This window comes from Solenopsis invicta, chromosome 14, assembly GCF_016802725.1.
Source record: "Solenopsis invicta isolate M01_SB chromosome 14, UNIL_Sinv_3.0, whole genome shotgun sequence".
NCBI lineage: Eukaryota > Metazoa > Arthropoda > Insecta > Hymenoptera > Formicidae > Solenopsis > Solenopsis invicta.
The window spans coordinates 7,470,772-7,486,729 of record NC_052677.1 but is presented as its reverse complement, the minus strand read 5'-3'; the positions used below and the strand labels follow the sequence as shown (position 1 = coordinate 7,486,729).

General features: G+C 38.2%; 2 protein-coding genes across 2 annotated transcripts; one reads left to right on the top strand and one right to left on the bottom strand.

The window, feature by feature from the left end:
* Positions 1-458: 458 nt before the first annotated feature.
* LOC120359490 lies at positions 459-3,065 on the top strand. The gene has a single exon (XM_039457075.1). The coding sequence runs from the start codon at positions 459-461 to the stop codon at positions 3,063-3,065; it is 2,607 nt and encodes an 868-aa protein (XP_039313009.1).
* Positions 3,066-14,464: 11,399 nt separating this feature from the next.
* Positions 14,465-15,115, bottom strand: LOC120359607. The gene is made up of 2 exons (XM_039457654.1): positions 14,923-15,115; positions 14,465-14,850 (listed from the first exon to the last, which is right to left on the bottom strand). The coding sequence occupies exons 1-2, from the start codon at positions 14,984-14,986 to the stop codon at positions 14,570-14,572; spliced, it is 345 nt and encodes a 114-aa protein (XP_039313588.1). The 5' UTR covers positions 14,987-15,115; the 3' UTR covers positions 14,465-14,569.
* Between the last annotated feature and the right edge of the window lie 843 nt (positions 15,116-15,958).

Sequence of the window (15,958 nt, the reverse complement as noted above, 5' to 3'; positions counted from 1 at the left end):
AACATCTCATAAGATCACCACCTCCGACGAAATTCCAATCCATACGAAGCAATATCGCTTTCCCCCCATCCATAAGGAGGAGATAAACACACAAGTTCAAACTCTCCTAGAGAACAGAGTTATTTCCCCCTCCGATTCGCCTTACAACTCTCCTTTGTGGGTTGTGCCGAAAAAGGCCGACTCTCAAGGAAATAAAAGATGGCGCATGGTAATAGACTACCGCGCTCTAAACGAAAAAACGGTCGGTGACGCATACCCCCTGCCAAACATCACGGAAATTTTAGATCAGTTAGGCAGCGCGAAATACCTTAGTGTTCGATTTAGTGTCAGGTTTTCATCAAATACCAATGCATGAAGCAGACGCGCAGAAGACGGCTTTCTCCACGCCCTACGGGCACTATCAATTTAATCGCATGCCGTTCGGGCTGAAAAACGCCCCTGCGACGTTTCAACGCCTCATGGATCAGGTGTTATCAGGCCTACAAGGCACGGAGTTATTTGTATACCTCGACGATATAGTTTTGTATGCCAGCTCATTGCGTGAGCATATTATTAAGTTTAGCAAGTTAGCCGACAGACTCAGGAAAGCAAATCTGAAACTCCAACCAGACAAGTGCGAGTTTTTGAAAAAAGAAGTCGTATACTTAGGTCATGTAATAAGCGCGGAAGGGGTAAAGCCCGACCCACAAAAGGTCCAGGCCGTAGAGAAATTTCCCCGCCCTACAAGCGCTAAAAACATCAAACAATTTTTAGGGCTCGCGGGATATTATCGCCGGTTCATACCGGATTTTTCAAAGACCGCAAAGCCGTTGACAACCCTATTAAGGAAAGATAAAGCATTTGTTTGGTCAGGAGCGCAGGAGGAGGCCTTCACGCAATTACGTCAAGCATTATGTTCGAAACCGATACTACAGTATCCGGATTTCACGCAACCTTTTGTTGTGACAACCGACGCTTCGGGTTACGCTATTGGCGGCGTGCTGAGTCAGGGCACTATAGGGAAAGATTTACCGATCGCTTACACATCACGTCTACTGAACACCGCCGAAAGTAATTACTCCACAATAGAAAAAGAACTTTTGGCTATCGTTTATTGTGTCAATTACTTTAGACCATATCTCTACGGGCGAAAGTTTACCCTTGTCACCGACCATAAACCTCTCGTTTGGTTACATTCAGTAAAGGATCCCACATCACGATTCGTTCGATGGCGTTTAAAATTAGCCGAGTATGATTACGAAGTTGTATACAAAGCTGGAAAAGCAAATGCAAACGCAGACGCTCTATCTAGAAACCCTGTTTCCCACGGAATCTTCCCCTTATCCCGAGATAAACGAAACACGACACCGCTTCGTCGGTCCGAACGCATTAAAAACCGACAGCCGGCTGCAATAAAACCGTCACAAAACTTAAACACTGACCTGACGCGCCCACTTGAGCCAAATGCGACCGAGAAATCGCGCCCTCAAAAAGTCGTAAAATTTAATCTTCCCTCAGAAATAGAATCACTATCCGACAGCGAAAGTGACTCTGAATCAGACGAACCCCTCTCAGACCCTGCAAACGAACTGCCACTTCCAAACGATGCTCAAATAATTGACGTACGCGACAATCTACAGACTCGTAACGATAATATCGTGATCTTTACAACGCTCAATGGCGAACCGTGCGATATCGGAGCGCGCATCCTACGGGAATCAAATCAATTACCGCGGATAGAAGGAACTATGGTAGGCCGCGCAAAGGTCATTAATTTAGGGAAGAAAAATTTAATCGCACTCATAATTGAAGAACGCGTCTCTGCCACTTTACAGTTAGAGACATTAAAAGAAGTGATAGGCTCACTTTGTGACGTAGTCAACGAGCTCCAGCTCAAAACAGTATCACTAGCTAGAGGTCCCGTTATCGATATCACCCGGAATACAATTCGCACCCTTCTGGCGCGAGAATTTAGAGACTCTCCGGTCAAAATCATAATTTGTTCTAACGAAATAAAGATTCCTTCGGAACAAGACCGCACAGACATCATCAAAGAAAATCATTGCTCCGCGATAGGTGGCCATAAAGGAGTCACTAAAACTCTAAATAGAATTAAATACAAATATCATTGGTCTAAAATAAAAGAGGATGTACAAAACTTTATTCGCAACTGTCGTGATTGTCAATTAAAGAAATTAGTACGTTTAAAAACCAGACAACCAATGACTCTGACAGATACCCCCAACAGCGCGTTCGAGAAAATATCCATGGATATTATGGGTCCTCTACCCATGACCGAAGATGGGTACAGTTATATCCTGACCATTCAAGACCTTTTGTCCAAATATTCCCTCGCTATTCCATTAAGGTGTACCACCGCCTCAGACATAGCCGAAGCGTTTGTAAACGAATTTATTTGTACGTTTGGTGTTCCTAAAGCGGTTCTCACTGACCAGGGTAGAAACTTTGTAAGCAGCCTCATGAAAAATGTGGCACGAAAATTTAAAATCAAACAATGCAGAACCACTGCATATAGGCCGCAATCGAACGGCTCTGTGGAGAGATCCCACCATGTTTTGTGTGAATATTTGAAACAATTCGTCGAAAAGGATAATTGGAATGAGTATCTCAGGCTAGCGTGTTTTTCTTACAATACCAGCGTGCACGAAGGTATCTGGTACACGCCGCACGAGCTCGTTTTCGGGAAAGTCGCCGAAACTCCGTCAAGCGACCCTCCATTAGACATGGAAAAAAATGAAACTTATTCCCAATACCTAAGCGACCTATTCAATAAAATTTGCGACGTTCAGAATATAGTACGCAAAAATTTAATCAATTCTAAATTAAGATCCAAACACTACTATGACCGAAAAATGCGACCGCAAAACTTTAATATAGGTGACTTCGTGTACATGCTGAGGGAACCTTTGAAAAATAAGCTATCTAGCCAATATATGGGACCTTATAAAATAATTGAAGTATTAGGAAACAAAAACGTTAAGTTAGAAATAAAAAGAGATAAAACGCGTACGGTTCACACCGATAAACTTAAGTTAGCCGTAGGAAACATCCCCACTCCTCCTTAGGTATAGCGACGCCACGCCAGATGTTCCCGCCGGACCCGACCCTCGGACCCGACTCAGGCAAAGGATCGTCGGCAGTAAAGAAACGACCAGCGTACACAAAGACGCAGCATGGATCCATATCCCATCTTTATTCTTTCGACATTACCGTTAATTGTAAACGGACTCGTCGGATATGATTGCAGCGGCGAAGGACTCAACATCACGACCCTTTCATTACTGGACATCGGAACATGTGAGGTGGATGATCTCGAACCTGTTAACACGGAAGTGTACATGCAGTTACTACAGTTGTCTGACTTTGATCGAATCTCTGTGACTCAGTGCCTAGTTAAAATAGATCGAACGGTGTACCATTGCGGGATGTATTCTCATATATCCGTCGTTAAAGACGGACGCAAGGAATACCTACGAGAATTAGGAGCCGACGGATGCCGCCGCCTTCACGAGACAGGCTCTTTAACTCTCGGCTCAGCTGTCATTGATCGGTTGCAACCAAACACCACACACTGGCGCAGTGTCACGCTAGCTGGACGAGCTGGTACGGACGCAACTTGCGAGGGCGCACCATATTCCGATGGCTATGGAGAATGGGAACGGGTAATCGTCCAAGCATCTGTGAAAATCGTCCTCCGTACCTTTGAAGCGTCCGTTAAGAAATCCTCGAAGGAGATCATATTACCCTCGGGCACGCGATGTTCTACAGCCAGCCGGATGTGCAAGGACACCGACAGATCGGAGACGTACTGGAGCATTGCCGCCACAGACAGCTGCCGATTCGATCATTATGACGTCATCTATGAAGGTTTGGCAAATAGGCTCTCCCCGAAGCCGAATCAAACGTCACCAATAATTTACACCGTCACTACGCGTGAGACGACCTTCGCACTAACCAAGCTGGAAGGAAGGGAAATCAATGTATGCGGTTATAAATTGTACCCAACGGAACATCCCAGGCTGTTGATCTTGGAAACACAAAAAGGCCGCACTTTCAAAACCCGATCGAAAATAGCGTTAAACGATCTGGACATATTTGCCTACGTAAATTCAAAGTTCCTTTACGTAGAGAAGCATATGAAGACACAACTCACACAATTATACCGCGACATCATGGAACAGAAATGTGCATTAGAAACACAAGTCCTTCAGAACGCACTCTCATTGGCTAGCATTGCACTGGACGAAATGGCCTTTCGCATTATGAAGACTCCAGGCTATACGGCAATCACCAGTGGGGAAGTCATCCATCTAATCAAGTGCGTCCCCGTCGAATGTAAAATAAGGCACACGGAAAACTGTTTCAACGAACTTCCGGTCACTTACCGAAATACCTCTTATTTCGTGATACCCCGTTCCCGAATCCTAACGAGGAAGGGAACACAGCGGGATTGCAACAACCTTATTCCAAGTATGTATAAGATGCAGGATACATGGTATCGCATAGACAATAGGCCGACCGAAATACTGGCACCACCCATCATTCAACCATTGACAAAGCCAAAGTGGAAATATATCAGCCCGGACTACCTAGCTACGAGCGGTATATACACACCAGAAGACCTCAACCGCCTAAGGGATCACATTATGTTTCCTGTCGAACGACCGTACACTCTGAATACCATCGCACGAGGCGCAATGGGCCAGACTATTGAACACGGGAGTATTTCAATGATTGCTCGACGAACAGGCCCTGAACCACATTGCAGAGAATACAGGCAAACGGATATGGAGTGGATTTATAACTTTTGGTTCAGCAAGTGCAGGAGTGCTCGCTATCTTCGTTATCGCCCGCCTAGCAAAACTAGTAATTGATACAATGATACACGGATATGCCTTGCATTCTGTCTACGGATGGAGTATACATCTGTTAGGTGCAATTTGGAGCTCGGTCACCAACCTCCTATTACATCTTGGCAACCCGAGATCAAAGCCTCCGACGCAGGAATATATTTTTGTCAATGCAGAGTCAGCAGCTGCACTTCAAGGAACCAACCTCCCTGGATCGACTAATTCTCCTACTGCACCAACCCCTGAGACGCGCCCAGATCAAGAGAACAAAGACGTCAACAACGAGACATCATATGGCGAATTGCGTAAATATCTCAACAGAGTAAAAAATTCCCCTTGAAAGAAAATTGTATTAATCATCCCAAAATTGTTTGTAATTAAGTTAATTGTTATCTCTAAACCCTTTCTAGCATTTGATCCTAAGAATAAGCGTCCCTCAGCATAAATTTTCTTTAATTGTTATTCGAACACTCAGCGTTAGTTCTAGTAATTTGTAAGAAAAATGTTGAACTAGCATTCAACATTTTTCTTTCCCCAAGAGGGGGGGTGTCACGTCCGCGACGTTGCGAGTATAAATTTTTTCGACACCGGTATAAAACAGACGGGCAAGCCGGCATTCGCTAACAAATCTAACTGTCAGGTCGCATCCTGTTCTTAACATTTTCCAGCGCCGGATAGTCGCGGCAGAATGATCTGCACGCACGGCCAGTAAGTCATAAAATCATAGACTAATGTCTATTTAACATTTCCCAGCGCCGGATAGTCGCGGCAGAGCGATCTGCACGCACGGCCAGTAAGTCGTAAAATCATATTTAACATTTTCCAGTGACGGAAGGTTGCTAGAAGAAAACTGCGCCTACGACACTCGCAAAGTAATAAAATCTCAATCCAACATTTTCCAGCGCCGGATGGTCGCGGCGGAGAAGTCCGCTCGCACGGCATTTGAAAGACACCGCGACAGAGAAATCTGTCGCGCGACCGTTAAAGTCATAAAATCGTGAACTGACATTTCCCTGACATTTCTCAGTGCCGGATGGTCGCGGCGGAGAAGTCCGCTCGCACGGCACTTGAACTTGAGTTTTCTCATTTAAGAAATCTGAGTGGTGGTTGCATCAGCAGCAACCCCCACTAAGGGTACCGACTTGCCGCGCTTTTTTCAGAGCTTTGTCTCAAAAATCGTATAAATAGAGATGCAGCCCGCGACGCAAGGCAGTTCGAACTCGAGAGTAGAGATCAGGGCTAGTGTAGCCAGGACGGTTCCGTGTCGCAATTGTAGCGACCGAGTTCCCCTGAGCTACTAGTTCGCGCTAATCCAAACGAGTCACTCTAATTCCAATCTCAATTCTAATTCAAATTCCAACTCTAACTCAAATCCTAAATCGAGACACATCCTAATTCCAATTCTAATTCTAATTCTTAGTCTAACTCCAAATCCATCGTTATTTTTACTGTAAGCTTAATTTCAATGTAATCGTAGTTTAAATTGTGCTTTATATCGTAGTAATAAAAGAGTAGTTTATGCACAAATGCTTTTTGCTTAATCACCACGCTTAACCTCCTCCGCTTCCATGCATGCAACACCGCGACGCGAGTGCAGTGCATAAACAGAAGCATCACGATCGAGGCCCGAGGACAGCCGGACCGCCGGGAAGAACGAGGACGATCATCACCTGACTAGAGCGGCCACCAAGGCATAAGCAACAGTCCCAACAGCAACCGCCATACTAAAGCTAAGTCGCAACGTCCAACAAAGCATGTCACACGCGTACTTTTCAACTCAAGCCCCATATTTCGATTGGCTTAACTCCGCGTTGTGTAGCCTGGCCACCTTCCATCAACACCAGATTAACCGCACGATCATTTGCGACGGGTGCCGAAATACTTTTCCCTTTCGCGACCGCGTATTTTTCAACTCAGTCACGCGTCACTACTTAATTATCGGCGGGGACGAAGAAGCCATACGCTGCTCGTCCTGCAATCGTCTAATCTCATTTCCGGAGACCGCGATCGACTGCGTCGAGTGCTACGAAGCACTGAACGACCTCGCGCGCCATTTGTATGACTCGGAAGACAAACCATATCTCAATGCCGCGCCTACTATAATAGAAATCGAAGAGACATGCACGTGCGTATCCCCAGAAGAATAATAATCTTACACGGCAAATTAGAGTATGTGCCCACCGCCGCGCATTGCTATTCTCTCGGTCCGTGCCCAGCGCAAAGCGAATCGCTCGTTCGGTATATGGCTACGCAGTGCCCAGTGCGTAACCTCTTTGTATTTTTGCAACGACGACGAGTCAACAGTATTATGCCTCGAGTGTAAAAGCAAACACTCAAGCTTTAAGAATGAAAATTACCTCGGGGTAATTACTCACTACATCTATCTCGGCTACCCATTCAATCCGCAAAGGTGCGATTCTTGCCGCGCGCCCGTGGCTGCCCGCCGTCACCCTCTCGATTGTGACCGTTGCCCCCACGAGCTGGAAGAGTTCGTAGCTTATTTAATCCGGGAGGGAGACAGTCCCTGGAACAATTCTGACGCCACCATACTCGCGCTCTCGCGGCACCTCTTCTAGAGTTATAAAACTCCCCTCACTAGGCCATCGGTCGCGGAAAATCGGGCCCGTCCGCCGGTAAATCCGGCCACGCGATCCGCTCCTGGGCTGTGGAGCCCCCGAAGCTTAGGCTTCGAAACAGCCAGTTTCGCCGAAACGCGCGTAATCCGCTCAACGGCGACCGCGCTCGGTCGAGACGTAACACCTGAATTAATATATAACGATTATGCCTAGTAGTGAGTAAGTATTTTATGGCGATACTCGATATACAAGCGCGGGGGGAGGGCACAGCCTAAACCTCGACCGCGTTCTTCCTGCTCCAGCTCCTCGGACGGAGAGGCTTCTATCCGCACGCATACGCGCGCACGTCTCTCCCTATCACAGCGCCACGTAGTCTGTACATACGCGTGGCGCTCATACTCTCGCGCGGCTTTTATAGATCTAACATGTACATAACAGATTCTTTTACTCGTTCCATTTCACCCAAACGAGTCAATTCTGAAAAGTGGAAATATCATTGTGAAATTTTTTCCACCAAATGTGACTTCCATTGCACAATGGATCAAGGAGTATTAGAAACACTCAAACGTCACTACCGGCGTTTCTTACTTCAAACACTTCTAGAAAATAGCAATAACAACAAGACATTTAAGGAGTGCTTACTTGAGATTAACATGAAAAATGTGATTTACTGGTTAGCTCAAGTTTGGGATGCTATTCAAAGGTCCACAATACCGAAATCATGGGTAAAAATTCTGAATTCTGACAGCCAAAGCGATGAAGTTCCAGACAATATAGATTTGCATAGTATGATGCAGCAAATCCCTGATTGTGCAAACGTTGAGAAGAATGATACTGATGAATGGGCTGATGGTGACGATTGTGAACATGAGCTTACTGAAGATGAAATTTGGCAACTCGTTAATTCTGAAGAGAAAATTGCAGATGAAACTGGAGATAACGAAATGGAAGAAAGTCAGTACATCAGTCATGAAGAAGGATTAAACGCTCTTGAATTAACTTTTAAATATGTAGAGGAACAATCAGAAGCTACTGCAAGTGACCTCTTATTAATAAAAAGACGGAGAGATATTGCAGCTAAAAAACGCATGAGCAAATTAAAACAGTCTCGTTTTACTGACTTTGTTAAGCCAATGACGCATAAGAATAATGTGCATTCGTTATAATTCTTATATTTTTATACATGTATCTGATCATATTACATTTTTTCAAATTCATACATACATTAAAATAAAAAGTCTTTTAATTATATCTGTGTTATCCGAGATTTCGATTATCCGATGTACGTTTTCCCCATATTACCTTGGATAAACGAGGTTCTACTGTATTTCTGAAGTACTCTTACAATTTAAAAAACATAATAAATTTTAACTGATTTTAGAAATAAATTGAATATAATAAAGTTAAATAGTATTTTTGAAGTACTTTAAATTTAAAAAGAATACCTCAGAAATAATATTTAAGTTGATTATATTCAAAGAATTTTAAGTAGGAAATTATTTTCTGTCGTCAATGTCAGCGGTATAGAGGTATAAAAGTCTTTTGAAAATTATAATACGTTAATATTTCCAAATAGTTGTTACTCAGTTATTGTACACACGGACTGCAATTACATCTATCCATTACAGAATATGAATTTTCCACTGTAATGGTAAAATATAAATGCGCCCATGCGCACACTTGAATAGAAACTTTATTATACCTGCATGAGACTTTAGGTGTTTATACTGTACACAAAACTTTGACTCAAGATATTATTTTTTTATATAAATATTTCATGATAAATTCTTTAATGTAATAACGTTTACTGCACAAAATGCAGAATGCAGGTTTGTGAGCCGACATTTCTATCACACACACACACGCGCACACACACACACACACACACACACACACACACATCAACAGCGCAAATCGCTCAATGCATTTGTTCTGTTTTACTGCAATTAATGCAGAATGCATTTCCATTACTTATTTTGCAAAGTGCAAGATACATTTCAATAATAGTTGCTGCGTAGAGCGCAGAATGCATTTTGTTATTTGCTGCACAGAATGCAGAAATGCATTTAAATATTATCTACTGCGCAGTGCGCAGAATGCATTTTATAATTTGCTGCGTAGAGTGCAGAATTCATTTTTATTGTATTATTCACTGGACAGATGAGCAGAAACAGTTTCATCACTTTGTAATAAAAATTTATCTTTTATTATTTCTATGTCTACTTATGTCTTTTCTTTTTCAATTATTTTTTTTCTTTTTGCTTCAATTATATATTCGAGATCACAGATAGGCAAATTTCTCTCCTGCCTTGAATCAAGTAATTCTGGTAGTACACACTGTTCATAAAATTGCATTAATTTATTAACCATTTTTTCTATCCAGAAGGCATCATCTCTTACAATTTTTTTTCATTTTTAATCCTAATGGTGTCCATAGCGCGAATATACAGTACTGTCGCTGTGTTATGTGTAATTGCCCTTGTATTTGATAATAATATATGTGACTGCGATTCATTCTTTCATCTTTTACGTTCTTATGCAATGATCGCAGATTAGAAATATTTTTTGCAATCGCATCTGGTGTTAGGAATCGTGCTGCAAAAGGACATTTGATCTCGACAATTCCGTCTTCTATTAATCCATCTGGTAAAGCGCCTAAAAATGGTATTTCGGAATCTATAAATAAACCGCAACGCTTAACTGTAACGTTCAGTGTATTTTCGAGGTTTTTACGTGCAATTTCTTCGTGATGAGCGTATTTAACGAATTCCACATTAAATTCTCGAGGGTAAACTATTAATTTTACTTTTAATACACAAGAAGTACTTTCTCTTATTTTACATATATGGCCGAAATGAAAAGCGGTTATCATTTTTGTGTGATAATATTGCCATATTCCGCTTGCCGTTTGTTCCTTCGTTTCTTCTTCTATTGCGATTCGCTTCATCTGCCAATCTCGTAGCATGTGCATATGTTGTGCTTTTCTCAATTCTATTTCTTCTGGTGTAGCATCAGGTTTTTCAGCCTGCGGACCATAATTTTTGTCTGTCGCAGAACGTTTTAATTTCACCGATTTTCTTTTTGTACTATATGCGATTTTCGCACTTTTTTTTTGTCATTTTCAAATTTTACAGCTACTTTCCCTGGTTTCATTCCCAGAGTATAACTTAGGCGACTTATTGGTTCACCAGTATTAAATGCGACAGCAGCAGCATTACAACGCGCTTCGTATGATCCTCTTAGACCGAAATTTATTCTTTTTCCTCCAGTACATTTTGCTATTACAGAATTAAAAGTTTCAACTCTGTTGCTGTCTTTATTCAGCAATAAACTTTTGGCATTCAAACTTAAATATTTCATTACATTTTGAAGTTTTTCATATAATTCAAATTTATTTAGTTGTGAAATATAATTTTCTTCGTTTTCTTTCTGCGATCCATCGTAGAAGTATCCATTTTTTGCACATTTATTATTGCTCGCCAAAAACATGAATTATTACATTATTAAAATCTATTTTTAGAGACACAATCTTTTCTTTCATACTGCTCTGCTCTTCCAAACGATGTTTCACAGCTTTTGTCACAGCTGTTCTAACTCGAAGTATACGATTTTCAATTACATATCTTAATTTTCCCTAACGTCCTTTTGCTTTAGCTATTTCTTTTATTTTTGTCGACAAATTGCGCAGTAAATGATTGCGACATTCAATCTTTTCTATAAATGTATTGGAGTACGGATTTGCCTGTACTATTTTCTTGTATACGCTGCTGTCTCTATCTGCTATATATGTAGAATAAATTAATTTGCGCTTTTCTTTGCTAGTTTTAAATTTTTCTACGATTGCATCTGCTTCCATGCTTGTAGAACTGTAGTTTCGGCCCCAATTTTTATAACATTTATGAATAGTAGGTTCTTTTTTCAGCTTCTCTGCTTTTATACATACTAAACAATATTTATTTTTTATGGACATGTGTAGTATTTTGCCCGTTCTCGCACCACATATTATGCCTACACAGATAAAGAATCATATTTTTTTGTTCTGTATGACCTTTTCATCCTGCTTCCATCGCCTATTACAGCTATATGCGGTATTTCATCATTTATTATTTTATTGCCTTGTAATGCCAATTCACGTTCTTCTTTGGCTGCAGCATTCATGTTTTCTTTAGCAGCTTTTAGTAATGCTTCTGTAACGGTTTCATGAACTTTTTCGTATTTTTTCTTTGACATACATGGGATATTCATTGCAGCTAAGCTTTCTATTAATTGTGTGTATCCTGTACCAGTTAAAATACAGCCAACCGCTGCTCCTGCCCAAGAAACACATGGTCGTCAAAATGACATCATTTTGACGTCAACCTACATCACGATTTCATCATACCACAAAAGTCAAAATGACGATTTTTGGTTACAAAATTTGATTGTATATTGACGTCAAAAGAACGTCCTACTGCAGATAATATGAGGGTCCACAAAAACAGAATTTCTTTTTAATGATGTTAATTATTACATTGAGAGAAAAATTATTACTTTTAGTAAATAAATATTTAATAATTTAAAATATTTAATAAATATTTAATAAAATTTAATAATTTATCTCTCAGTGTAATAATTAACATCACAGAAAAAAATTCTGCTACTGTGAATAGTACTTATATATTATATTATAATAAAATATTTATTTGCTGTATATAGATATTTATTTAATATAAAAATATTTGTTTAATACAAAATACTCAATTACACCACTCGTTGAGCACTGGTGCTAAACCAACGTTTAACATAATCTTCAATCTGTTTCAGGTACACAATTTCTTTGTTAAATGTCTGCAAAATAGCAACTGTAAAGAAACATTATGATTAAAAAAAAACTTGGCTCTTTTTAAATACAAATATAAATTGTTCAAAGAGGTTAAACCATGAATTTTAAAATATCTATTAATAATTATTCATTTTGAATGGCGTCATATGTTTTGCTTGTACTAAAAGCAATTTTGGTTTTTTTAGTCCCTCCTCAACTAATTGATCTTGACAGAAAGTTCGTTATAATTTTGGGGAGAATTGATTGCACAGCAGCAACTTCCAATTATTTATTTTTCATTTTACTGGCGAAAATGTCTACCTATAACAATTTTACAAATAAATTACTGTTATGAATGTGATTTAAATCACATTATGAATGTGATTGTAATTACATTCAAATTAATCACTTGTCCGAACATAATAATAGAATGCGAATGTAAATATGTAATTTGAAGTAATTAAAAATATAATAAAATACATTTGAGATATTTACCACGTATGTAAAAGCATGATCCGTTGTTAGAATTTCTTTTATTTTTTTTCATTCTTCTTCCGTGGGTAGAGAAAATGCCGGAATTCCATGTGGTCGCTGTAATTTTATCTCATCTGGAAACAGCTTATTGATGATACGGTCTAACTTGGTATCCAAATGATCAAATTTGATATCCAAATGATCAAGTTTGATACGCATTTCTTCTTGAACTTTGAACATATTGTCAATTATTTGCGACATATCTGCGTTCCCTAAAAACAATATACATGTTTATTTAATCAATCTTACTTTAAACTTGTAATTGACATGAAAATGGAAACATTATGATAGTGCTTATACCATTTTTTTTTCTTTTTTTTGCCAAGAGAAATCGTTAGAACCTGATCAACAATACATTGTAATAAGTTAAAGGCAAATTGAATTGGAAAGTAAAATAAAAAATTATCCGCACCGTCTAAAGACGATTTTATGGCATTAATCCTTATTGGACTTTCTCTATTATCAGGATCTTGCTGTTTATTTTGTTCTTCACAATTCTGTATATCATTATTATCACTATGTTCGCTGCTTTGAAAAATTTTATCCTGCTTCTCTTCACGTCCCATCTCATACAGTATAGGAGAAACTTTAAATTCTGATGTTTGTGTCATGAATTAGATCTCCGAACCGGAAGTCATATCTAAAAAAATGAAAATAATCACCACTACTCACTGCTTAAGTTTTACAGGAATTTCCAAAGTTGATTAAAGTACCCTCTCATAAACTCATTATATATTATGGATAGTAAATAAACAAAATGTATTGAATTATACAAATAATTAACTATGTGAATATTATCAACAAAAAATGAAATAATCGTCCATGAGGGAAATTATCTAGGAACTATTAAAGAAATACTCTTGGAAAAGAAAGAAAACGCTTACCTTCAGAATCGATTGGAGATTGAAGCAGATTATTAAAATTAAGATCTTTGTATCCAAGCATAGAAAGATTAGCAGCATTTGAGTTTTGCACAGAACTCTTCTCATTAGTATTAAGAATTTCTATAGTAACATTAATCAATTTTGAGACATTAACACAATCCATACAAGTATAATAAATACAAGTAGAAGTACAATTTACACAATTATGTAGGATCGGGTAATAAGTAGTAAAAAAATTAAATAAGAAAATTTTATATAAGTTTATATTCTCTTATTAAATAATGAAGTTTAGAAGTTAATTTTTAACACAACTAAGTTATTTATAAAGGACTTGATTTTTAATTTAAAATAGAAGATTGTTTTTAAAATATATGAACCTTAATTTACTATTTTTTTCTAAATTGAAAATTTTTTATATTAAAAAAATACATTCCTATATACTTTGTTTTTTTATATAAACTTAATTTACAAATAAAATAATTCTATAATCCATATAAGGATTATAGATATTGTTATTTAAAATATATTAATATATTAATTTTAAAAAATTGCCACATTTAAATTTCATATAACGTTTTCCAAAATTAATTTATAACTTAATTGGAATTAATTTAGTTTGAACGTAACTTTTCAGTTAGTTTATGCAATTTCTAACGTTTTTTAAATTAATTTTAGAGCTATTAACTTTAATTTAACTTAGTTTAAAAATATGAACTTACCATCCTTAGTTTTGAGTTGTAATTGAAAAATTTCATTTATTACCTTTTAATAATAACTTTTTAGGAAGCATTTCATCATTTGTTATTTTAATGGGTTTCTTCACAGTCAAGACCTCTTTTATATTCAAATTTGATACGTGGCACTTCGATGCTTTTATTGGATAAGAAAATTGGTTTTTTAATGCCGCAAGTTGTTCCCTGATTTTTATTGCAGGGGCTGGCACACTATTTTTTTGACAAATATTTTGGCGCTTTTCATGTGTCTCATTCGACATACATTCCATTTTTGCCGGGGTCCTTTTGCAACTTGACATTTACGTTTTGACGGCATATTTTCGAATTTACAATTGTCATCATCAAAACTCTGAATAAATTTGGCTGGAAGTTTATGTTTTCGTGGCTTCTCGTAATCAGTCTCTATGTTACTGTCAATGGGTTTATCATCGGAGGCCAATATAGCAGCTTTACGAGCTAGGTTAAAAGTTTCTGGAAACACGAGAGAACACATTAATTCAGTTTCGGTATTCAATACATAAAAATTGTAGCTAAACTACTTACTATAACTGTGTAAAAACGTTATGTCACATATCTTCCAGTCGTTTTGCGCTTCCACAAGAGACATTACCAATCTTGTAGGGCATTTGCTTTTAGTAGGATATACGACAGTCTCTTTAGATTCATTTAGCCATTTACTTGCAATTATACATGTACCACCATTTGGCCAAACGACGACCGAAAACTATTAAAATAGAAATACATAAAAATATATAAAAAATACAGTATAAATAAATAATATAAATAAATATATGAAAAATACAGTATAAATAAATAATAAAAGTTGCATATACATGTTGCATCAACATTAATTTTTCCCAGTCACTTCGTTCTTAAAAAGGAAGGCTCGTAATTTTTTGTCCTTTACAACATATTCATATTATAAACGAAAAACAAAATACAGACCCAATCAATGGCAGAATATATTGACAATTATTAATGCAACTTCTGATTGGGTCTACTTTTCCACACCTCATGCTCCCTAATTATTAATTCAAAGTCAAATTCGACAGCTAAAGATTTACTTCAATAAGTTTAACAATATCTGACCACTACTTTATTGTTGCCCAGTATGAATGAGAGGAATACACAAATTATAATCAATGGCAGGAATGAGAATACGTTTTTGGAGGACTTCATTAAGAGACCATACTCTTTCAGCTTCTTCAAGTTGCAATACCTTACAAATACCGATGTCTGTGGAATCGATAGGAAATGTAAAGAAATCACAAATGTTCTGAAATCGATGTCCATGCAAAGAAATTCGTGTCCCACAAAAGGGATAAGGTATAATTTTTGAAAGGACGACTGTTTCGCCATTTTTGACTGAAAGCAACAATCAGCTTCTGATGTGAAAAATGTCATTCCGTGTATCGTCAACTTGAAATAAACTTCTACTTTATCGCTTTCTTCATGATTGTATTTTTTTTTTACTTAATTCAATGCGCTCTTCACCATTTACGTTTTTTTGGATGAGTCGGCCTTCCCTTTCAAAGTCTCTGTTGTAAAGTTGCTGAAGGGGCATGTATGTTGATCTTAG

Excerpts from the sequence above, each read along its gene's own strand:
- LOC120359490 (XM_039457075.1), top strand. The coding sequence starts at position 459 with ATGGATCAGGTGTTATCAGGCCTACAAGGCACGGAGTTATTTGTATAC.
- LOC120359607 (XM_039457654.1), bottom strand. The coding sequence starts at position 14,986 with ATGTCTCTTGTGGAAGCGCAAAACGACTGGAAGATATGTGACATAACG. Across the intron at positions 14,851-14,922 it reads AACGTTTTTACACAGTTATA|AAACTTTTAACCTAGCTCGT; the intron begins GTAAGTAGTTTA and ends TCGTGTTTCCAG.